Genomic DNA, 24,045 nt, shown 5'->3' on the forward strand with positions numbered 1-24,045 from the left:
AGATGACACCACAGGCAAGTCACAGCACTTTATTAATAGAGCCACACTGTAAACAGGATCAAGTAACACGGGAGCTCAGTCTGACCTGTGGCACCACTGATGACAATCAAACACAGGAAGGGTTTGTGAGGTTAATTAACAGGAAGGATTCCTGCACTTTCCAAATCCTGCATCACCCGTGGCACATTACAACTTGTGATTACATTTGATAGAAGCAGCTGCTCAAATTATGAATTTGGATACTTCCTCTAATTTGCCCTTCATTCAGAGGAACAGAGGAAAAGAAAAAACCATCTGAATTTTTGTAGAATTGTTTTAGAACAATACCACTGCCTAACACTGCTGTTCCCACCCTACCTCCCTTTCTAATTCACTGGGCTCTTTGCTTGGAAAGATTAGGCTAACATATTAGCATAGGTAACATATTGCATCAAGTTTTGTTAGCAAGTGTATGGTTAGTCTTTAAGAAAACACTGAAACCAACAAAAAACCCACACAACTGTTGAAGTTTCTGGAGTAATTTCTCCTGGTTAATTACTTAAGAACTATTCACCAAGCCAGACCCTTCAGAGGTGATCCAAACACCACCAGGAAGCTCAGTGCCATGCCACCACCAGACTGGGATCTTCCATTTCTACTCTTCCTATTTGAGCTCAGGAATAATGGTTTAACAATGGTTTAAACCATTTACTACACAAGTGACATTTATGAAAATGTCCATTTTAATTTTTACCACTAAATGGGTTTTCTTTAAGATACTACATATAAAATACATGGCAGGATATTTTTCACAGGTTTAAGTATAATTTAAAGCATTGTACATATTTGGTAGCAGTTACTACCAGTATTACTATCTTTATTTCACTGGCAAATACCACATAATCTTGTACTTAATGCTATTACAAAAGTGAATTTCAGTATTTGTTCACATTTCCTTTTGAGTGAGCATTTTTCATAGCAATGTAGCCATTGACACTGATGCAGGGAAATATCCTGCTTAGCATTAGGTCTCAGTAAAAAAGTCAGGAACAAAGTATGTGAGTGTTATGATTTCCATTAGATAGCATCAGATAATTTCTAAAAGACAGAAAGTAAGAAATAATGGTTTGAATTTACATCTCAAAGTGTCCCTGTAAGTTTTTCAGCCAGAGCAATAAAAAAACTGCCAAAAAATTAATCCCCAAGTGATTATCCTAATTTAATTTTATGCTCGTCATATCTGGCAATTAATTACTGCCTTTGAGTGTGTGTAACAGTCTGATTAACTATCAGTGGCTGATCACTGTAATACACTCTATTTCAGACAGAGCTTTATGGCATCTGGGAAGCCTTCAAAAATGTGTGAACCGTACTGGTGTAGCAGAACTCCTCATGAAGCAGCTTTAATGCAGGGGACACACTGCTCACAGGCCATTCTGCTGAGCTCCAGCAGCACTGAACAGCAGAATTAAGATGTTATGAAGGTAAGTTGTACCAAACAGCTTTAAGGTTAAAATGAATTAAAGCAGCTAGTAGGGGAAAAAAAATACCAAACCAAGCAGCTCTACAGAGCCCAGCTCAGAGCTGAACATAATTTCTGTGGGTTTTTTATCTCACAAAACTTAACGTTTTCCCCTCTCTTTCTTTTATTCTCTGCTACACCCAGAATCTCCTGGCAGTTTGCAGAGCTGTGTTTGGCCACAGACAGGTGTAAAACACTGCCAGCCTCCAGCTGGGTCCTACATGAAACAGCCCTGAGAGGACTTCACTCAGGCAGGGCTCCACAAGGGTAGGAGTCCTTCCAGAAGGAAGGGTGTGCTTAGGGAACCAGATGTACCCAAATGGCTTTGGGCAGGTGTGGGAATCTTCATCATCACATTGGATCATCGCTTGTTTTCTGCATGGAAGGATGGTTTGAGATCATCATGCAAAGGTTTCTGCAGTTCAACAATTCAGGGATTTCGACAGACTGGGGTGACACAAATTATCTATTTATGTAACCTACCTATGTGAGTTGCTAATTTCTCTCCATTCTCAGTTTAGAAAATAAAGCTTATTAATCCTAGAAGAAGTGTTACATTTAAAGTCTTTTACTATACTCTAAAGAAAAAATAATGTCAAGAATACCCAAATGTTGCAACAATTTTAAATCAAACAAGTGTGAACATGAACTGCAAACACAGGAGCACATGGGGTGACTTTAGGCCATCTCTGCAGGAATGCAGAATAAGCAGCTTCCCACAGAAAGCCAGAACATGAAAGGACCAGCTCCAGTAGTGAATCCAGAAGCTTGAGGCTGAGCTTCACCAGCACTGCACTGCTCTACCCCACTAAAACCCACTGACCTTACCCAGGCTGCTTTTAAGATTTTTCTGATCAAGTGCCATTTGCCAATAAAAGATTAACTGTTGCATGCATTTAATATATATAAATAGGTTTGACAAAAAAGCCTCCTACATTTTTACATCCAATGAGCTACTGAGAGTTGTATTAGCTACAGATCTTCACAGGCAAATTCTCTGTCCTTTTCCTTGAATTAACCTCCTTCAGGAAAACCCAGTGCTCAGTTCCATGTGGGGAACTCAGACAAGTGGGGAACATTAACCAAACTATCTATCACAGAGTCTAAAAATCATAACAGAGCCTGTAGAAGGTGGCTCAGAACAGCCCAGTTCCAGAGCCTGAACATATCTGTCCTGCTCCAGCAGACAGGCTCAGAACCTGCCCACACATTTCTTAGAATCCACACATTTCTTAGGTGCCTACAGTTCAGTAAAGTGATTAACTCCTATATGATCTATATTTTGAAATAAATTACCCTAAAAATAAACACTACTACTGCTTATTTCATATTTATTTAAATGCATTGAAAGCAACATCAATTATGACAATTGAATAGAAAGATCCATATTTGTGTGCACTGAGCAGCACGATCAGTTAAAGGGCAGAGTCCAGATAATCAAAAATGTGTCCTCAATGCTGCTGCATGCAAAACACCATCAAATACTAAATAAATCTCAGCAGATTTTTCAGAGTCTTTATTCACCATCCACATGAAAGTTCACTGCAGAACTAAGATCAAGTAACTTCTAATACAAACCAGCAAAGAATTAAACGAGGTCATTTTCTTTACACTATTATTGTACAGTGTTTTATAGACTGTACAAGAAAGCAAGGAAGAAAACCTGAGAGAGGTCCTATTTTCATGTCAGACCAGTTATGCCTATTGGATTTCCATCTGCAGCAAAGGCAGATGCTAATGACCAAAATGGATTCCTTTATCCCGTGCTTTTATCCCTCACTCCCTCCAACTGAGATCTTCTCTTTACCCCATACCTCTGATCTCCCAGTTTTGTCACTAATCCATCTCAAGTCAGTGATGTGTTAGTTCCTCACCCTTGAAGGTAAAAATGGAAAATACAAAATTTGTTGACTAACCATAGAAAAAGGCTCACTCTTAAGCTGAAAAGAATGCCAGCTGTATGCTGGGAAATGTCTGGTATGTAGCTGGTCAGTCATTACTTCTGACTTTACTATGAGCAAGTTTCAAACTGGCATTCTTTCAGAATTCAGTCTTTCCAGTCTGAAAACTCATGAAATGCTGGAGCTGGGGAAGATGACTAAAAATGTTTCAAAATCCTTAGAGTCAATTGAACTTGCTAGCTAACATAAGATTTACATACAGCCATTGTGCCAGGTAATTTCACACAATCTTAAGAAATTTGTACTTGGTGACCCTCCAGAAATTATGTATGCCTGAGATGGAGCCCTCCCAAAAAGAAAAATCAGGAAAAACTCTGCACTACCAAAATCTTCCTTCTACATGTAGCACTCTTGGGGAAAAAAAAAATAAAAAAGAAAATATTTGCTGTTCTGAGGTTTGATTGTGTTCATTGTGTGTCAGGTTGCCTACAGACCCATTTATTCAATTCCTCTAAGACAAAGCAAAGCTGCTTCTCCATCCACTATTAAGATAATCTTCCAAGCATGGAACTACTGACTACAGACAGATCTACTGAGTGAAATTATCTCCCCTTGGCCATGAGTAGAATAGCCTGTGCTGGCATCATTCAGGGCAGTATCTCTGGGACAGTCTGAAAATCACAGCGCTGCTTTACCATCAACTTTTGCAGAAGAGAAAAGGACTCAGATCCTGGAGGGATTTTTTAATGCTTTTGTACCTAAAATAGGCATGGCATTAAAAACCCCAATAAACAGAACCAACTAACAAACCACCCTTCTTTCCTATCAGCAGCAGTAGGAATGAGAACTTCAAACAGGAGTGTCTTACAGATTTAACTAGCGAGAGATTCCTATAACGACTGTAGAAATCCACTCAAAAAGGAAAACCCTCCCTTTGCAGCAGCTACAGAGAAAGGTCTCTGAAGCAAAGACATGACCACAGTCCCAAAATCTGATTATTTCTGGTACTCCTGCCTCATCATATGAATAATGCATGCTTTTTAAAATTTTATACTTTTTCCAATACCTCAATTTCCTCATTATGAAGTAATTTCTATTGTAAAACATGTTTCAAATCAATAGGTATTTACATTACTTCTAGGCTTAAGTTTTGCTGAAAATAAGAAACTACTATATAACTCTCAAATTGCATTCTATAATGGGAAATAAAAATAGGCTTGTCTAATTGTTCTTCCCAGAGAAATTCAATATAACCTCAGCTTCCAAATAGAGCATAAAACTATACAACATGACTAAATATATTGCAAATGATCAGTTCTAAGGATAATTCATGTTGAAAGTGGCCAGAGGAGGTCATCTAAACACCCAATGCAGAAATGGTAGAAGCAATGCTTTACGAGAATACCTATAAAGAAAATAAACTTATTCCCCTCTGTGGCAGCATGCATTAAAACCAAGCAAACAGATTTTCTCAAAGCAGACTAGTATCAATACAAAATAGTTGGGTTTTTTAACATAACAAACCAAGAAACAAAGTGTTTCTAAAATATACAGAACTGACCCACTGCTTAGGCAACACCTGGTCTGCTTAGAATCTGAATGGATAAACTTGTGAGATGTTTAATTTAAGAAAAAAAAAAAAAGGCACCTGACAGGTTTTTTTACATCATTGCTTGAGAAACACCAGGAAGTTAAATTCTGGCAGAAGAAGGACTTTACATATACACAACAGGCTTTGTATCTTCATTATGGCAAAGTGTATTTTTATTGCCTAGAAGGAACCCAAAACCCAAACCCATCCAAAATCTAAAAGCAAGATCAAGAGCTGTGCAAAAGAGCAAAAATACATCCAACTATTAACAACAGGCTGGACACAGCATAATCAGTGTATTGATAAGCCTGAGGTGAGAGGGGGCACAGCAAGGCTGGCACCATAAGCAACTTAATAAAAGGTTAATGAGCAAGGTAGAGCTCATTAGAGAACTGACACAGATGAACCCATGACTACTGCAACAGCACCATCAAGCAAGGAGACAGACACCCGAAATAGTCCTCAGTGCCTCTAAATTTAAGAGCCACTGTTAAAAGGACATGATAAAGGTAAAACCAACATGAACAGTGTCTGTAGCATTGAAGAACTGTTTGAGTGCACAACATGAAAAACCAAAGGCTGGATTCAGGTTACAAGATAAACTCCACTTTGTGCTGATAGCATTCACTGCCCCATTAAAAGAAGCCTACATGAAAACAAGGTAGTATTAGGTTTTTCCCACACCTGAACAAGACACTGCTCTGATGTACCAAAACACAGAAACACTGTTTGCATTTCTATTATAAAGCAACAAATACATTAATATTAAATACAAAAGTTTAACTATTGCCATTATCAATAGAATTGCATAAATCCTTTATCAATGATGACCAAAAGAAAAAAAAAAAAACAAACCCAGAACCAAAACACCCAGCCTACATTCACTGGATTTTACCAACAGCCTTACATCCAGGGATTTCCTCAAATTCTACTACACAAGATAGCAATCCCCATTCAATAGCAGAGCAGCTACAAAACAGTGTTTTGCCAGACACAAACACATTTATTAAAGAGACAGAGAAAAGTGATTACATGCTATTAGAGTAAAACACAAATTACTACTTACACAAAGCACAACCCTTCTTTTTCAATTAGTAGACAATTGCTTTTATGGAGAAAAATGTGTATAAAATGCTAGACAAACTTTAAATGCACTTACTAGGCTACACTGCCTCTCCCTATAGACTCTGAGGAGTGCAGCAGGAATGCAAGATGCATCTTCCTACTTTCAAGGTACAGTCATGCAGATCACACAAAGCCTGTAGAAATGGATGATACCAAATATGATCTTACTCATCACTGCTGGGCTGCATAAATTTTGTACCAAACTGGAAAGAATACAAAGTACTTGTGTAGTAATTTGGCTGTAGCAACAGACAGTGCACATATGAATAGACATTTTTTTAAATACAGTATTTTGTAACTAAATAACAGAGGAGGCCAGGATCTGTAACACAAACTTAGTTACAGGATGTTCAAAATCAACTACTGGCAAAAGTTCTCTTCATGTGACATTCAACACCCAGTAATCACCTCTAGAAGTTGATTAATACAAAAGACAAGGAAAAATGGCATATTTTTATGTACTAATTAACACCTTGAAACAAGATAAAACTCTTTTGTGGGCTTACACGTGGAAGCCAACAGAGTAGCAAAGTGCCCCTTTTGATCAGATGAAGAGAGAATTCCTCACACTCCAAGTACTTCTGTTTGCAAAGTTGTAATTGCTGTTATTCAGAGTTTTGTTTACAAAGTTACTCGAGCAAGAGCAGGGAGACATCAAAAAGGTTTTGAACTACGCATGGAAGCAAATACTGTGTACTTAAGGACATATAGGCAGTAGTGAAAAAAACTGGGAAAGAATAATCACATTTCATGTAGATGAGAAACTCGTAAGCTTTAAGTAAGGTAAGAGGTTATTAAGCAGTTGTGAAACTCCTGACGTTCTCCTAGATATTCTTTGCTAAGAAATACATTAGCATGCCATAATCCCAAATCCAGTGTAATCTTACAATTTAAAGCCCCACTTTTGCATCTTATCAGCAAGGGACTTGATTTTCCAAACCAGCTTTCAGTAACACCTGAACTCTCAGCTCTGCCACCACCTAAGAGTGTACTGTTACTGCTCAGCTGTTATCAAGTTTGGGGATTCACCTGCCTAAACTCAGCTTGGGCACACTGGGGAAGAATTTGTAGTTTTGGTCTGTGCTCCACAAAACCTTGGGCCCCTGTGGACACCTCAAAGCTCCCACCTGAAGCTGTAAATGCCATGTTATGGACAGCTGGGACATCAATGAGCCAACCTTCCCTCCTGAGGACAATTCCATTAATGTGCATTGAGCCGTAGTGTCCCCTTCACAACACGGGGGGTTGGAATGACACCTTCAGTACATGGCATAAAAGGTAAAGGTCAAAAGCACCAGAGCAGAATTGGACACTTTCACTGAGCACAGCAGGCTACCAGCCCACTATCTAGTGTGAAAATCAGCTATGATACTGCTTTTTCCTCTGAAGCATTCATAGATTCCCAACTCCTTCAACCACAGAGAACATTTTAAGTTAACTGTTAATGCTTCTTAGTTTTAGAATTATTTATGCTTCATACATCATTCTAAGTGTCAGTTACCTTCTATCATCACACTTCTCATTTCTGTTTCAGGCTCTGCACTCTGCTTCTTTCTTTATTTGCCCTTCAGTCCCTCACACATGCCTCATTCATTCTTTATGGTGGCAGAAAGTTCGACAAACATGTGGAAAAATGACTGTCTCCAACTAAATGGTGAGAACACCCCACTGTCCATGCACATCTCTCAGAGGCAAAGTGGAGATGTCTGTCTTCATCTGCTGGAGGGGAGGAGCACATCATCCACCACAGGTTGCACAGGAACCCTAAAAACTTGCCTCAGGAGTGCAAAGTTCATTTGTCCTGTCTAGGTGTGCTGAGAGTGCTGACTGTGCACCACGACTGTGCTATCCCAACCTCTCCTTCAGGCTCCTCTCCACTGTACAGCTTCACTGTTTCCAAAGCAGTAACAGAATGGAAGCAAACCTGCCGTGACAGCTTCCCTGCTGTCCAGGGATTGCTCTCTTCTGGAGAGCAGCTCAGTACCTCAAAACTTGAAAAACCACTACACTACTCCAAAAAACTACTTACTGCCCTGTCAGGGCGATCCAAATCTTGGATATTTTAAAAATCCACCTTCATGAGAGCACTTATAAATTCAACTGCAGGGGAACCAGCTGAAAAGTCTTCAAAAATTACACCACTACAAAGCTAATTACACTTCAAAATTCAAACAGGCATTTTCAGTTACTCATCTCTCATGAATTTCAGGGAAAAGGCTTATTGCAGAAGAATGTTGTAAACAAGCCAAAAATCCTTACTTAACACATAAAAAATGCTAAAAAGAACAAACAAAAGAGAAAGGAAAGGGGGTATCCTGAGAGTGGTAAGACACAACAGAAAGGAAACACAGTACCTGAGCAGTGGTAAGACATTCAATATCAGTATCAGGAGATAGAAACAAAGTGAATATGCCTCTTGCCACTTCTGCTACAGAAGTATCATTGCACATCTCATTATACTGACTATATAATGCAGTCTGTGCTGCAGTGTGTACATTTGTAAAGGAAAATATACTGTAATACAAAAAAACCCCCACAAAAACCCAGAAGGTCCTTCAAAGTTTTAGCTACCACAGCAGCGGTGACAGCTCTCTTATCAACTTTCAGACTTATCCCAAAATTTACTGAGGGAATTAAGCAGACCAGAATGCAAGCAGACTGCCTATATCATGGGATCTCAAAAATATTCCTTAGACAGTGAACTCTGCCCTTTCTTATATTAAGTAATAACCACCTCACCTTTAGAGGTAAGCAGTAGCCACAAGTCTTGCCCTGGTTGCTCACCAGCAGCAGAAGTTTGGGAGGACACTCCAAACACACACACACTCCATGGAGCCATCCTCCTACCTCTTCCAAAGAGGGACACCTGGTCCTGTTGTCACACAGCTGACAAGATCCCCAAACTTTTCATACGTACTGATTAGTTACACCCAGATGAGGGCACGGAACAACCTCACCGTGCAAGGCTTCTTCACCTGTTACAAATGGAAAGGATCCTTCCTTTCAGGAAAGCTCCTGCCAGCAGACAAGCAACGCACCGTGCTAAACACCCATTGAGAGCAAAACAGCAATTCTGCTGCACACCACCCAAAGCAACGCTGAGGACGCGGGACAACTCACCTGATTTTATAATTGGGCAAGGTGTGCTTGCGCTTAATTACTTTCTTGAACTGGTTCACTATGATGGAAGTGAGCTGAGGCATGGGCCTCCCTTCAAACTGAGACTTCACCTCAAAGACTATCACGGGGTCGTCCATAAACGAGAAGGACCAGTGAGTGAAGGGCAGGCGCGTGAAGACCAGCTTCAGCCTCCCCATCACCCGGGAGATCTTCACGAACAGGTAGGCCGACTTGCCGAACACCAGGTCGGCATCGATGGCCAGGTGGAAGCCACCATTGTACTCCAGGTCTACCTCAAAGCCCAGCTCCTCGGGACAGCCCTCCTCATTGCAGGCCACCGGCCGGATGAGCTTCACGGACTTGAAGACAGGCAGGACATCGCCGAGAGACACCTCCCTGAGGCTGAGCCCCTCCAGCACCTTCCCTGTCATCTTGGCCTGGAGCAGCTCCTCGAACTCCACCTTGATCTTCTTGATGACCCAGTCCCTGACCAGGGCAGTGTCCCTGAGCTCCCTGAAGAGGAAGAGGAAGATGGCATTGAGGAAGTGGCACGTCTCCTCGCGGGAGGAGGGGGCTGGAGGGGGCTCCGGCTGCTGCTGCGGCGGCGGCTGCTGGTGCTTGGGGCCGGGATCGGGGCCCGGGGCGGCGGCGGGCGCGGAGGCCGGGGCCGGGCTGGGGGCTGGCTCCGCGGAGGCCGTGCCGCCGACCGGCTCCGCGCTCTGCAGGTATTCCCTGAGGCCGTGCTCGGGGGCCACGCGGGCATAAACGATGCCGCCGTAGGCTCCGTCCGCCCTGGGGGGCTCGGGCTTCCTCCTGTAGACGAGCAGGAGCTGGACCAGGAGCGTGAGGCAGCAGCCGGCCAGCGCCGAGAGCAGGATCACGTACAGCAGCGGCATCCTCGGGCCTCCGCGCTGCCCCGGGCGCGCCGCCCTCACCGCGCCGCCGCCATCGCGGGGGTCGCGCCCGCGCCCCGCCGGCGTTTAACGGCCGCGGCCGCCAGGGGCCGCCTCATCCGGGTCCCCCCCGCCGCCGGCCGCGGGGCGGGGCGGGGCGGCGGCGGCAGCCAACCAGCGGCGCCGGCCTCGCCCTCCTCGCGCTCCGATTGGCGAGCCCGGCGGGTTACGTCATGGCGCCGGGCGCCGCCGTGGCGTCACGGCGCGGCCGGCGCGTGCGCGCGGGGAGGAGAGCTGCGTGGGCGGGGCGGGGGCGCGCGGAGGGGGTCACCCGCGGCCGTGAGGGGCGGCGCGCGCGCGGCGCGGGGCGCGCTCCCCAAGCTCGCTCCCGAGAGCCGTTCTCAGGGCGCGCTCCCCAAGCTCGCTCCCGAGAGCCGTTCTCAGGGCGCGCTCCCCAAGCTCGCTCCCGAGAGCCGTTCTCAGGGCGCGCTCCCCAAGCTCGCTCCCGAGAGCCGGCGCGGGGCGCGCTCCCCAAGCTCGCTCCCGAGAGCCGTTCTCAGGGCGCGCTCCCTGGAACGCTCCCAGGGACCCCTCTCCCGGGGCGCGCTCCTCGTACCCGCTCCCGGCGCACGGTCCCGAGACCCTGTGCCGGGGCTTGTTTCTGAGACCGGCCCCCGGTGCGCGCTCCCCTGATCTGCTCCGCGGGCACAGGCCCGACAGCCGCTCCGGGGCGCGCTCCCGAGGCGGCCGAGGCCCGGTGTGGCCGTGCCCGGTGTGGCCGTGCCCGGCGTGGCGGTGCCCGGTGTGGCCGTGCCCGGTGTGGCCGTGCCCGGTGTGGCGGTGCGGGCAGGGGAGGCGGGCTGGGCACGGCCGGGGGACGCGCCGCCCGTGGGAAGGTGACCGGCGTCGATGGCACTTGGAGCACCGCGGGGCGGTGACAGGAAAAGGACATTGAGCGTCTTCAAAAATCGGCGGGTGGGTGGGGATTGTGTCGGTGAAATTGCTCCGGAGAGGGGCGATGACATAAAGTCTGTTTTCGTGGGCGTTGTGTGACTTCCTAGAAACCTCCTTGTTTCCTGCTGATGAGAGATGCTTTTAGCGCATTAAAAAAAAACAACAAAAACAAAAAAAACCCCCTGCCTAGATGACATTTTATCCAGCTCTGCTATTATTGGTGATGAGATATAAATCTGTTTCCGTCCCCTCCAGCTATCTACTCGTACTTAAAAGTCGTCATTGAGTACATGAGGTAAAAAAAACCCTACCGAACCTGTGGAGAAAAGGAGCATGAAAAAACGAAAGCCGAGAGCTTTGCATGATATTTCAGCCTCTGATGTGTGTGAGACCGCTGCTGTCCTGTGGGTAGGACAGCCAAGGACAGAGGTTTCTTTTAGGACACACTGTGGCTTCGATGAGATCACAGAGGAAAGCGGAGGAGGGATCTCACTGCCCAGGCTGCTGAGAACCCTTCCAGGGAGGTGACAGATGTGGGCTGTGCAGGAGGCACAGCCAGTGACAGCCCATCAAACTGGGGATGTTGGACATCGCAGGGCGGATGGACATTACAGCACTGCTTTAAAACCCTGAGCGAGGGGAGAAAGAAGAAACGTGGCATGAGGCAGGGCTACAGCACGCAGGGAAAACGTGTGACTCTTCAGAAGGAGTTATTTTGAGTGCTTAACTCGGAAGAGCCATTCAAATTTGGCTTACAGAATTGTCATAGGAAATAACTATATTTTTACTGGAAAATATAACTATATCTCCAAAAGAAACTCCTGGTGTTGTAATCCAGCAAAGTCATTTAAAGGCCAGATCAAAGCTGTATATACTGCTAGAAAATGTAATATCTCAGCTGTACACTGTTTTTCCAGGTGCTTCCCTTTGTCAGGGGTTGTCTTTTCTTTCAGTCTTGGAATAGAAGTTTTATGATTTCTGAAAGGCAGCAACAATTGAGACAAAAGTTACTTAAACGATTAACCTTGTTTTTCACTCTGTTGTTTATGTTTAGCTAAATACCTAGCTAAAAGTTCTTTGATTATGTTATACTTCAGTAGAATAAAAGAAAACTCATGCTCATATTGTTGGTTGTTCTTTTCCCCAACCCCCAGAACTGCTTAAAAATGCAAACGAGAGGAGAAGAAAATGTGAAATTTTATTACCAAGAAGATAAAAGCTCTCTTCCCCATCCCCCTTCGTAAAGTGTGTGGGGTGGGAGGCTTGAAAAGCTCTTAATGATGTAGTGCTGTGGTTTGAAACTAGAGATTCGGAGTATGAATTTTTTATAGGTCTTGTGACTGAAAGTTGAAATGCCTGGGTGTTTAACAGAGCGCTTCTATAGAAATACCAGAGAGGTCATTAGTCCAGCGTTTGAGCTGCTCTGTTACGGGCCTGCACCGTGGCTAACACGGCCATACGTGGTAATAATGGCAAGGTTTGGGATTTGCAGCTAAATGGCTTTTCAGATAAGGACTAATCTATTCGAAAAGGCAATAGCAGCCTTGCTTTTGGGTCAAGGGGAACAGCAGGAGGATAAAAAAAAAAAAAGTCATGTTGCAGATGTCTCAATTGAGTATTTTCTTCTGTTAGACAAGCAAAATAGGGAATTTGGCACATTCTGTGCACCTGATGGCAGCTTAAGAGCCTCTGAAATGTTCAGCTCAGTAATCGCTTTTCTCCTTCCCCGGGAACATTTTCAACAGGAGCTGTGTTATCTTAAAAGCCACGTTCTGAAGCAAGAATCGGCCGTGTTTTAGCGTTTTCAATGGGAATGGGAGAATGGAGGGAACTAGCAAAGGTGTTAACCTGAATACAAAATGATTGTGCAAAAAATGTTATATAACATAGGATGGAAATAAAAGAAAAAATCTTTCAATTTGTCAGGTAGAGGAGAAAATGAAGATTCATTTTAATACTATCTAAAAAGGGCCTTTAAGAACATATTTTACTTTGGCTTCCATTTAGAAGGTCTTATTTGCATTTTCTGGAAATCTAGATAAGTAGAAAGGTTTATGTAGTCTCACCAATTTCACCCGGGTTACACAGAGCTTTGTAAAACTGTGTAGAATGTACTCAATTGTTTACTCTTTATAGCTGGAAATTATTAAATGGGGCTCAAGACATGCAAAATAAAAAGGCCTATATTTATACCAATCTTTTAAAAAAGTGCTAGAAAATAGTTTATTAAAAGGGATATTTTACCTGTATTTAAGCAAGAAAAATACTCTTCATTTGTAAATCAATTTAGTACGTGACGGCAGCAAATCACTAAATGTAGAGCTTCAAAATTAATTTCAACACTTTGTGGGAGATTTCAACAATGATAGTGCACAAAGATTGCAGAATATGTCGAGTTCCACAATTGAGAATAGAGAGCAAGTAGCATAAATTCACAGAAGGGATGTGTTTGAGGCAATTGTCCTGTTCTAAGCAAGGAGCGGTGGAGCCTTGGGAACATTTGTCTCAATTCATCTCACTCCTGCCCGATCCAAGGATCACTGGGCTTTGGGAGCATTTTCAGTAACCCCAGGCAGCAGGAGCAGGCAAAGCTGCACACTTTAAAGTTCATGTTGTGGAACCAAGGAAAGAAGCACCCACCCACATCACAATCTTGGAAAGGCAATTACTGATGGGTGGGTTTTATTTTTTTCAGAACTGCAAAGTAGTCTAAATAGATTGTTTTTCAAAGCAGGATGTTTTGTAATGAGTGGTTTTAGTAATTTTCTTCATCACTGGACTGGAATTGTTGCCTTCTTTTGTAATATCTGTTGGCAAAATGATTTCATTCTTTCCTGGGCCTCCTATTGTTTTTGTATTACATCTCTTAGAGACCAAAATTAGATTATCATTCTCATGGTGCTGCATGAAACAGGATTTAGAAAGTGATTAGGTAAATTCATGAGGAAAAAACAATCCATTGAAGGCTATTAAACACAAAGATTGCTGGAAGTTACACTGTGACAGACAGCTGGTGGGTGCCTTTTCCTTTTCACTGTCCTCAGGCATCTACAAATTCAGACAGGATATGCTGCACAGAGAGCAGCTGGTCTGCTCCAGTGCTGAAGATATGTTAAAACCCAAAAAAAAAAAAAATAAAAATAGGAAACACAGTGATCAGTACTGTTTCCAGTTCTAGTTCTGAACCCTGCCAAGAACAGTGTTACCTTAATATCAGGCAATTCTGCATTTTATAGATATAAACCTCTTTAAAAACACTGGGGCTTCAGGTGAGATTTCCTTTGAGGCCTTATAAATTCCTGCTTTTTTTTTAATTCTGCCTTTGAAGGGGTAGGTTGCACTGTGAGTCCTCTCCCAGAGCTGGCAGAAAGAGCTCACCCTCTTTCTAGCTGGTCCCTGGGTAGGTTTGTTCAAATTTGTCTCATGCCCCCTCTGAGCCCATTCCTTGTCTAGAGGAGAATCCATTGCTTGGGGCTCCATATTCATTTCCAAATCTCCCAAGTACATTTCACTATTATAAGCCAAATTCCCCCACTCAGAATTTTGGGGGAAAAACCAGTTTGGGTGATTCAATCATGTTTAGGCTGTGTCAATGCTGCAGAGAACCGCCAGCATTTCGTCAGCTGGAATAAATCATTGGCTCTCTTGCATTAATGCATCCATTTATCCTACTAAAAATATGACACATGCATCCCCCAACTTCTAGTTATTTTTAAGGCTGGCAACTGAGAATTCTGGAAGGTTTTATTCCTATCCTAGAAATGTCTCACTGGAAGGCTTATTTTTTTCAAGATGAGAGTGCATATTGCTTTTTGGTGGATCCTTCCTGACATACCCAACCCTCATCGTTCAGAGATAATGAGAAACTACAGAATTTACTCTGAAACTGTGAATATTGCGTGCAGCAGGAGAAAAAAACAAAACAACTCCATTGGCTGAGTAAAGATGAGGATGCCCCAAATCGCCACTTCTGAAAAAGAAGAGGTTTTTAACTCTGGGTCCAAATTTGCAGATCTGGTATAACCTGTCTCACAGGAATGCTGTCATTTATCAATCTTACTGTAACAAATACAACACTTGAGTTGTTTGGTAACAGTGGCTTAGAGCCTGACCACTTTGGATCAGAACATGTTAAAACAAAAAAAAAAAAGACTGAGGGTTTGCATCCAAGATTTAGTTTGGCCCAAATACAAACCCAGTATTTTCACTGAAGCTCATCTTTAATTATCTTTTAAAGTACGTTCTGCTTGTTTAATCAAGAGCTTAACATTTTGGATGTAAAGATGCTTTGGATACTTACTTCAAGAGGCTCATCATACTCAAGCTTAAAGTATCATGGTTCTTAATTAGGGATTCTGTTCCTATCTTACACAGACTCTGGTTTTTATTATATCATGAAGCAAGATACTCCACATAGGAACTGTAGCTCTCAGATAACTTTTCCAAGATTAAAAAAATTTGAAATAGATATTTTAATTGTAAATATAACAAATTCAGGTTTTCAGTATTACCAGTATGCAAGGCAAACTGAAGATTTCCTTTATTCCCTGTCTGCTGTTACATCTTAAGTCCAGAAACTGTTACTTAATTCGCAGCTGCGGGTGAGACTTGTCACACGTATTTCGCTTTTTCCTGCATTTACTTTGCTGACTTGTGGTATTCATGTAAATGCCAGCTTGCTTAAGCTTTAAAAAGTCATATGTTTGGGACAGTGATTATCACATTTGTCATTTAGTGGTACCTTTGCCTTACATGCTCTGAAGCATATTCACATCCCTACTCAGAATTGCAGGCACCCTCCCCAGGGCCCTCTTGCAAGCTCCCAAATTATCTTATTCAGAGTGGAGATTGTTTTAGCTACTTCCCCTAATCCATTTCAAGTATAATTACACTATGGTCAATATGTTTTTAATGTTCCATAACCTCACATTATTTTTTTTTAATGCTTGTTTCATTTCCTGGATTAGTCCAAAGCAGCCTCTGGCTGATGGAGAGGCTTCAGGAAACTGCATTAAAAAGCAATTTTGGTTTGCACAGGGATTCACTGGCTAAAGGGTTAATACACACTTCAGGGATGAATGTGGTGTTTGAGATGAGGGTCCCTGTGAGCCTTTGTGCCTCACTTGCCCTTCATTAAAAGTGTAATTCCTTTCATCAGTCCACAGGTTGTTGGTTGTGTCTGGCAGCCACCGGTCACGGAGCATCTGCTGTGTCTTGTTAGCCTCCAGATAAGCTCAGCCAAATCAGGCCATGCCAAGGAGCTCCTTCCCTCCCTCCTTCCCTCCCTGCTGCTGGAGGTGATCACCCCTGCAGAAAGGTCAGAGCTGCACACGTGGCTGGGCTGCAGTCCTGTGGCTTAGAGAGGGACTCTTCATCAGCCTGGATGTCCAACCCTTCATCAGCCTTTATGTCTGATCCTTCATCAGCCTGTATGTCCATCTCTTCATCAGCCTGGATGTCTGACCCTTCATCAGCCTCTATATCTGACCTTTTATCTCTTCATCAGCCTCTATGTCTGACCCTTTATCAGCCTCTATGTCCATCTCTTCATCAGTGTCTATGTCCAACTCCGTATCAGCCTCTATGTCCGACCCTTCATCAGCCTCTGTCCATCTCTTCATCAGCCTCTGTATCTGACCCTTTATCAGCCACTGTATCTGACCCTTTATCCCTTCATCAGCCTCTGTGTCCATCTCAATCTGCCTCTGTATCCGACCCTTTTTCAGCCTCCATATCTGACCCTTTATCCCTTTGTCAGCCTCTGTGTCCGAGCCTTTGTCGGCCTGTGTGTCCTGCAGCAGGGAGGGCAAAGGGCTGCACTGGGAGCAGTGGGAAAGAACCACCTGGCCCTGCCACAATACCAGCCCCAGTTCATGTCCTGGGGAGAGTGATTCCTTGTGCAAAGGCTTGCTCATCCAATTCCAGCAGCTCCAGCCCTGGGGTTGGTGACAAGCTATGGCAGGTCCTGGATTCCTGTAGCTGCTCACAGCCCCCATGGATCTTGATGCTGGCTCAGCTGGAAAGAGAAAAGACGTAGGGGAACAGGAGATTTGGGGGAAACTGCTCCATCTCTTCAAGCCAGAGGGAGTGTCTCAGAAATTTTAGCTCATATTGAAGTTTTCTCAGAAAAGGAAGATTCTGGGATTTCTCCATTATTCACCTTAGCGTCTCTGATTGTTGCTAAGTTTCATACAAGGTCTTGAGCCATTAAAACAAGAACAAAAAAAAATTAAAAAAGAGGAAATTACTGATCAGCTCATGTACTTTCTGAGGAAGGTGTGTTTGGTGTAAGTGCAGTGGGCAGGCATGACTGTATCCTGTCCCCCTGGCATTCCTGGGACTTCTGAGGTACCTTCACAGGGCTGCACATAAAGCTGTCCATCTCAGCATCTGTAAACATGTTTGTGGAGCTGAACCAGTGAAGAGATCCTTCCATCTCCCCTCCTGTTTGGTCAGCCCTTCCTCCCCTCAACCCAGCAGTTTAAACTAAAATGAATATAACCTGTTCCAAGCACTCAAAGATAGACCAGGCATTTTGATGTAAATAAATCTAGGGGAAATATACCTTTTGTACTGGCAAGACGCTTAGGAAAGGTAAATGGAAACATTTATTTACATATTCTTATTTCTGTTTCGTCCTACTAATGGGTTTTTATAACAGTCTTGCGCTGCCTGTATTGATGCTTCTGTATCCAGAGAATGAAAATATGCATGTGGGCTCCCAAGGCTAATCTAGACACATGTAGTTTCATTCCCTTCACTACATATTTCTACACAAACTCAAGTAGATTTTCTCAGAAGATGTCCCAAAGGCCGTGTTTAATGACAAATTATGATCATTGCAACCATATCTGAACTATAATTCTAATATATGTATGTATGTTTGTATTTTAACACATATACATATCAATTTGGGCTACATATTTGTAATAACACGAGTTCCTTTGTTGAACTATGTAAGACAAATAGCTATATTTTTGAAATCTCTGTAAATACCATTAATAACACATTTCAGCTGAGAAAGCATAACATTACAATTCCTGCCATTCTCCATTTAGACTTTATTTAATAGTCTGGTTTCATACTCCTCTCTCTGTGCTGCTACTGTTCAGAGCAAGACAAATTTACATTCACCCAGAAACACAACCTCACCTTCACACTCAGGAAGTGATACATTTGAGAGGACAGATGCAATTTGTAAAGTCACAAACATTTTACATGTTGGAAAACTGTATTATCCCTGTAGTAACAGTGAAATCTGGCTGTATCCTTTGACACAGAGTCTAGGCCATAAGTTTTTGACAGTTTGGTTTTGTTTTTTTTGTGCATAAGACATTGCAGAGGAATGGGCTAAGTGAACTGCCTACACAAAGGAAGTAACAACAATCAGTAAGAAAAAGAGTAAGGAATATCAACAGATTGGGGAGGTTGCTCTAAAGTTTGGATTATCAGTAAAAATAGATGGAAATCTCTGGCAGAAATGCAATTTAAAACAAGGATCTTCATGTTCACTTCCAAACTTCTGACAGGGCAAAAATTCCAAATCCCTCTTAACTGAAGAACAATTTCCCCTTTTCTAGACAAACTGTACTCCTGTAGCATCATTAGGCCAGAAGGCAAAGCTCATGAGTGTTTGTCCAGTTTTGGATCTGTTCGATTTCCTCTCTCTTTTCCTGGAGATATGAGCTCAGTGATGCTGAGGATGCTGAATTGAGTGAGAAGGTGAAATTCCAGTCTGCAGGCTCAAACAAGTGAGGAACCTGTTTGTTGTCCTCAGCATCACAGCAGATTGGCATTTCCTCCCACTACCAGCCTACAACTTTTCAGTTGTTTCACTAATTTAAGAAGCATGTCTCTAAAACCACAGCTGCCTCAAATGCAGCCTGTACACTTCTATTTGAATTTACTTATTGAGCTCTACATCTAACAAATGGAAAAATTGAAGCAAATATTTTCAATATGACATGTAAAACTTCTCTGAAATAAGCCTTAAAGAAGCTTGGGTTCCTGAATAATTTCTGCTAAAATTTGTCATCCCCGCAAGGTTATTTAATCCAAATCAACATTAAAAAAAAAAAAAAAAGCCAGGAAGATGAAAAAACTGACATCTGAAAAGTGAAACTGAAGTTCTGTGAGGGCTGTATTTCCAAATAATGTTGTCTTTATTGGAATGGGTAAAGCTTAGAATATGGTAATAAAAACTTGGAGGTCTTTTTGGCCAAGATTTTGATTTAACTGCTTTTGATCAGCAATATTTTCTCAAATCTTTTGAAAAGAGCAGCCCATGTAACTGCATGAGTACCAACAATGCATTTTCTGCCATTGGTACTATGACCTGATCTGCTCAGCTTAAAGACAAATAAAATCTTTCATGCAGTCAATGCAGTTTTTATTTGAATGCCATGTGTTGAAGCTACTCAGATTTTACTGAGGGAGCTCCAAATGCATGCACTGCCAGCCATGTGAATGATAACCCTTATTTTTATAATAGGATTGCTGCATTTATCACCCCAATTACAATGATACTAAGCACTGATCCTAAGCCCTTCTGCTTTAAAAAAGGCAAAATGTATTAAACAAGGGATACCTGCTAAGGCAAGGAGCTGTTAATGGAGTGCTGAAACTGTACATCCACAAATTTTTAAGGGTTGAAAAACTGAGTAAAGCTCCTCTCAAGTGCTGTTTAGTTCCACAGCCTGTGTACTCCCACCACCTCCTACAAGTGGGAGTATTGTCAGTTTCTGGTAGTCTGAGAGAGAAATGTTACCTTTGAGGAATATAATCAATGCACATCACCTACAGTGGCTACAATAAAGGTCTCCGTAGCAACATTAAGAACAGATATTTTTAAATGCTCTTAGTCTTATGTTCATGGTTTGTTTTTTTTTAAATACAGCTATTAACTGCTTCCACTGCAGATGTTGCTGTGAGCTAATCATCCAACAAAACTCCTTTGCTGAGGCTTGAAAGGATGATGCCTGCCTTGTTTTTCTGCAGATCACTTGCTTTCCCCTGCAATCACTTAATTTCCACTAAATATTGCATCATTATTTATCAACAGGCAGCTGGTCTGAAAAATCAACCTGTCAGAGCTTTCTCTCCTCTGAGAGGAGCCAGAAGAGCTGTGGGAATAGAAAGAGTTTAAAAAGGAAAATTTGAGCAGGTTATGGCCACCAAAATGAGAGAAACAAGAAGAAACAAGAAAACAAGAGACCAGGGAGGCTCATCATGCCTTGGAATGGGTCTGGGGGAAGCAGAGTTAGAAGCTAGGGTGGTGAGGAGGAGGAGGAGGAGGAGGAGGAGGAAGCTGGAAAGCTCCTCAAAGCCCTGTGAGCTGCGTCAGGTGCTGCAGCGGGGGAGCTGCTGTGGGAGCAGAGCTTGATTAGGAGGAGAAGAACAACAGAAACAGTTGGGTTTATCTCAGGGATCCCAAATAGCTGCTTCTGGAGGAGGAGCAGGAAGAACGCTAATATTTTTCTGAGAAATGAAACAGTGTGTGAGTTTTCCTTGTATTTTCTGGCTCCGTTGGGCCAGTGTCCCCAGAGCTTCACCCCCTTCTGATTCCACCTTAAAGACTGAGTTAAGGCAAGTATGGAATCCCGTACCTCCTTGTATTCAGCATTTTTCTTTCTTATCTCAGAGTTATCCTACTGTTTTCCCCTGATTCCTCAACCCTACAGTTCGAGAGGAGAATGTAGATTTCAGGCAGGTAAAACAGGTAGAGAAGGGCTGAGCTCAGCCGTGTGCTGAGTGCTACTGGGGCTTCATTTCTGAAAAAAACAGAAAGCTCTTCCTTTTCACTGTAGCTTCTTAAGAGACAACCAGCAAGGACCAACAATAGCAATAATTTATACACTGCTGTACACAGCAGGCATACAGGAGTGATAGAGGCATGTACTGCAAGCCTCATATTTCATTAATTATATATAAATACGCATACTGGGTAAAAACCAACCCTCCTAAGTTTGTTAATAGACTTTTCAGAGGCTAATCTTTGCTTCATCAGCTTAAATGTTTAAAGCATAGTCTGGCAATACTGTTTGTACCATGCAGAAATGATCTGCTCTGGAGAGAGCACAAACCAGGGAACATGAGAGTGTAGTCATCCATTATCCACTCTATTATGTACACAGGGCTCTGGTCCATCTCTGCAGCAGCTTGGGCAGAAAGGATATCAAAGGCAGGGGAAGGGAATTACAGGTAAACATGTGAAAATTGTGTGTTGAGTGTCAGGGCTCACCCCTAGATTGGGGTGACCCCGAAAGATGGAAAAGTCTCTCCTCCAACCCGTGCCTTCAAAGAAAGGCTTAGTAGTCTTCAGTCGTCTGGTCTCAAGGTTGTTTATTGTGTGTTATCTAAAAGATTTTCTTCCTGAGCTGCTGTGGCCCGTTCAGCAGGTCAGACAAAGGCACACTGCCCTCCCATGGGGCTGGTGCCATCTTTTATATCACACATTACATGTTAAATGTTTATGGATTTTCCCCAATGCCTACTATCTATATTGAATGGTGACTTTCTACTCTAAACCAATCTGTGAGTGCCAACATCACCAAAGACATGGAGGTTTGGAAGGAGAAAGAAAGAGGACAGGGCACACCCAAATCCCTCCATCTTAGAACCCCTGACCCCCATGTACAAAACTTGGACCCCTGCGTACAAGGCTTAAAACCCCCCTGTACAGCACTCAAAAACTCTTCCCTTCACTTTGTGACTACTTCTACTACAATACCTAAACTTTTGTGACTTGTAATTCTTCATACAGAGTTGGTAATTTGCTCCACGGGCTAAGATCAAAACCCCACATGTTTTTGGCTGCATGCCAGGGTCTCAGAGCCCCCTGCCAGGGGCTCGGGCCATCCAGGGCACCCAGAGGGGTGTTCTGGGTTCCAACAGTTGAGAAGGATGGCAGGCAAAAAAAACGAGTGGGGGTTTAACAGCAGCCCTTGTCAAGAACAGGGTATGCAGAAGGGTAGGTAAAAGGATTGAATTCTGTCCCATTCTAAATCTTTTCAAGGGACACCAGAAGTCTTTAACAATGATTTGTGCAACGGAATTGCCTGGGCTGGGCAGAGCTGGTACATTTGAGTGCTCTTCTCTCTTCTATTAGGACAGGAGCACAGATTTTCTTCAGCTAATTCAGCTGTGTTCCTAATGGCAATTATCTGGGAAGTTCTCCTTCTTCAGGACTATATCCCCCCTCCAGTCATGCTGTTTTGCTGGGAAAGCCTGGGAGAGGCTTTGTTGATGGCAATTTGGCTGAGCTGCCCATATCTCTAGGAAAAGGGCAGCCGTCAGCAGCTCTGTGAATGCTTAATGCAGTCAGTACAGCTCCTGGCTGGGAAGTAGCTGAAAATTTAGGATCAACTGCGAGGTCTGTTCAGGATCTGTGCCAAGGAGCAGCTGGACAGGCTGCTGGCTGAAGCCTGTTACACCACCATGGTTCATAACCCAGGTAATTGTCTGTGTTTGATTTTACACAGGAGATTTGTGGGCATCAGTACTTCCTGCACACCAGTTGCTCGGCGTATCTGATGCTGTAACACGAGCTCACTGGCTTTCTCCTTGTCAGAAGGGCACCATCAAGGACACTTTCAAAGTGTATGCCAAGTTATTTGTGAAACCCTCTCAGAAAAATAAAAATATTGCTTTTCCACAAGGCCAAGTTGTTATTTGATTCCTACAGTTATCCTCATCAGCATGATTCTTCCCACAGTGACTTTATTTTTTATGTCTTCTCTTCATGTGCATTTACTGGGGGAAATTTTTCATTTGACACAAGATAGGTGCCATTAAGAGCAAGCACATGTTCAAATTTAGGTGAGGAGGAGGTCACACAGATGCAATGAAGATTTAAAAGCAAGTTATTTCTGTCCTTCTCACACCATTGATTTTTTTACCTTTTGATTTTGACCTTCTGCTTTACATACTTTTTACATTTAGTAGAGGTAGCAGTAACAATCTGTAATTGTTTTACATTTTGTATTTCGTTTTGTTGTTGTTTTGTTGGTTTTTGTGTTTTTTTTGACACAAGTGTTACCTACAGCAATAGGATTTAGTTACAATTCATTTGCACAGACCTGTCTTCCCTCCTTGCTCACAATTCTGGCTCGATGTTTTGTTTCTGTGTTATTCTGTGCCTGGGTTCAATATGCCCAGCTGTCAAGGTGATTTTGCTTTGAATCTGCCCCATCCTAACATTTAAGGAGGGTATTTTAATGATTTGGATACCAGACCTGGAGAGAACAGCCCTGTGAGACAGCAATGCCAGGATTCCTGCTTGAACTCTCACCAGACACCAGCCAAGTTGCTTCATTGTCTTCAGAAGGTATTTAGTCACCTGAAGCTTAGGTCTTCAAGCCCTGAAATCACATGTGTAATATCAGGATAAATGTGCTTACTAAAATTACAGGCTGGTTAGATAAGTTGGACATGTAGACTCATCTGGGGCAGCTGGAATAAATATCCCTCACCATTATCAACACTTTTGAGCTAATTTAGCTCTTGTTGGAGGCCAGGGCTGCAGGAAACTGCTTTAGGTGCTCTGGGAGGAACAAGGGGCAGTGAGGGTGCTGCGGTTGCTCTCACTACATTTTCTCTCTGTGGTTTGGTGACTCATCTTTCACACTTCCTCATTTTGCCATTTACCAACAATACAAAGTGTCCTTTTCTAACTCTGAAGCGTTTAGGAGAGCTGGGTTTGGATAAACAGTGTAAGAACGATTCTTGGTAGCTGTGAAGAGTTTTGGTTCACAGCTTTTCTGAGGAGTGCTGGTCTTGATGCGAACACACCTCTTTTCCACAGCCCACTGCTTACCCAAGAGCCAGCTGCTCATAGTTGGAGCAATACCCCTGCTGTACTCAGTGCTTCTCTAGTCCAGAATTCATGATGGATGATGAGAATTTGCAATGTCTGATCCTCTTCGTCTGAAGATTTCACGCTCAATAAATCACATGCATTTC

At 43.1% G+C, this 24,045-nt stretch overlaps 1 protein-coding gene across 1 annotated transcript in view; it reads right to left on the minus strand.

Annotated features, from left to right (window-relative positions):
* Positions 1-10,261, minus strand: part of PDZD8 (PDZ domain containing 8) — a 53,097-nt gene extending 42,836 nt beyond the window's left edge. Inside the window, exon 1 of the mRNA XM_038140431.1 lies at positions 9,239-10,261. Coding sequence (XP_037996359.1) covers positions 9,239-10,134 — 896 coding nt within the window. The 5' untranslated portion in view covers positions 10,135-10,261. The remainder of the gene's footprint in view (positions 1-9,238) is intronic.
* Between the last annotated feature and the right edge of the window lie 13,784 nt (positions 10,262-24,045).

Source organism: Motacilla alba, chromosome 6, assembly GCF_015832195.1.
Source record: "Motacilla alba alba isolate MOTALB_02 chromosome 6, Motacilla_alba_V1.0_pri, whole genome shotgun sequence".
Classification (NCBI taxonomy): Eukaryota; Metazoa; Chordata; class Aves; order Passeriformes; family Motacillidae; genus Motacilla; species Motacilla alba.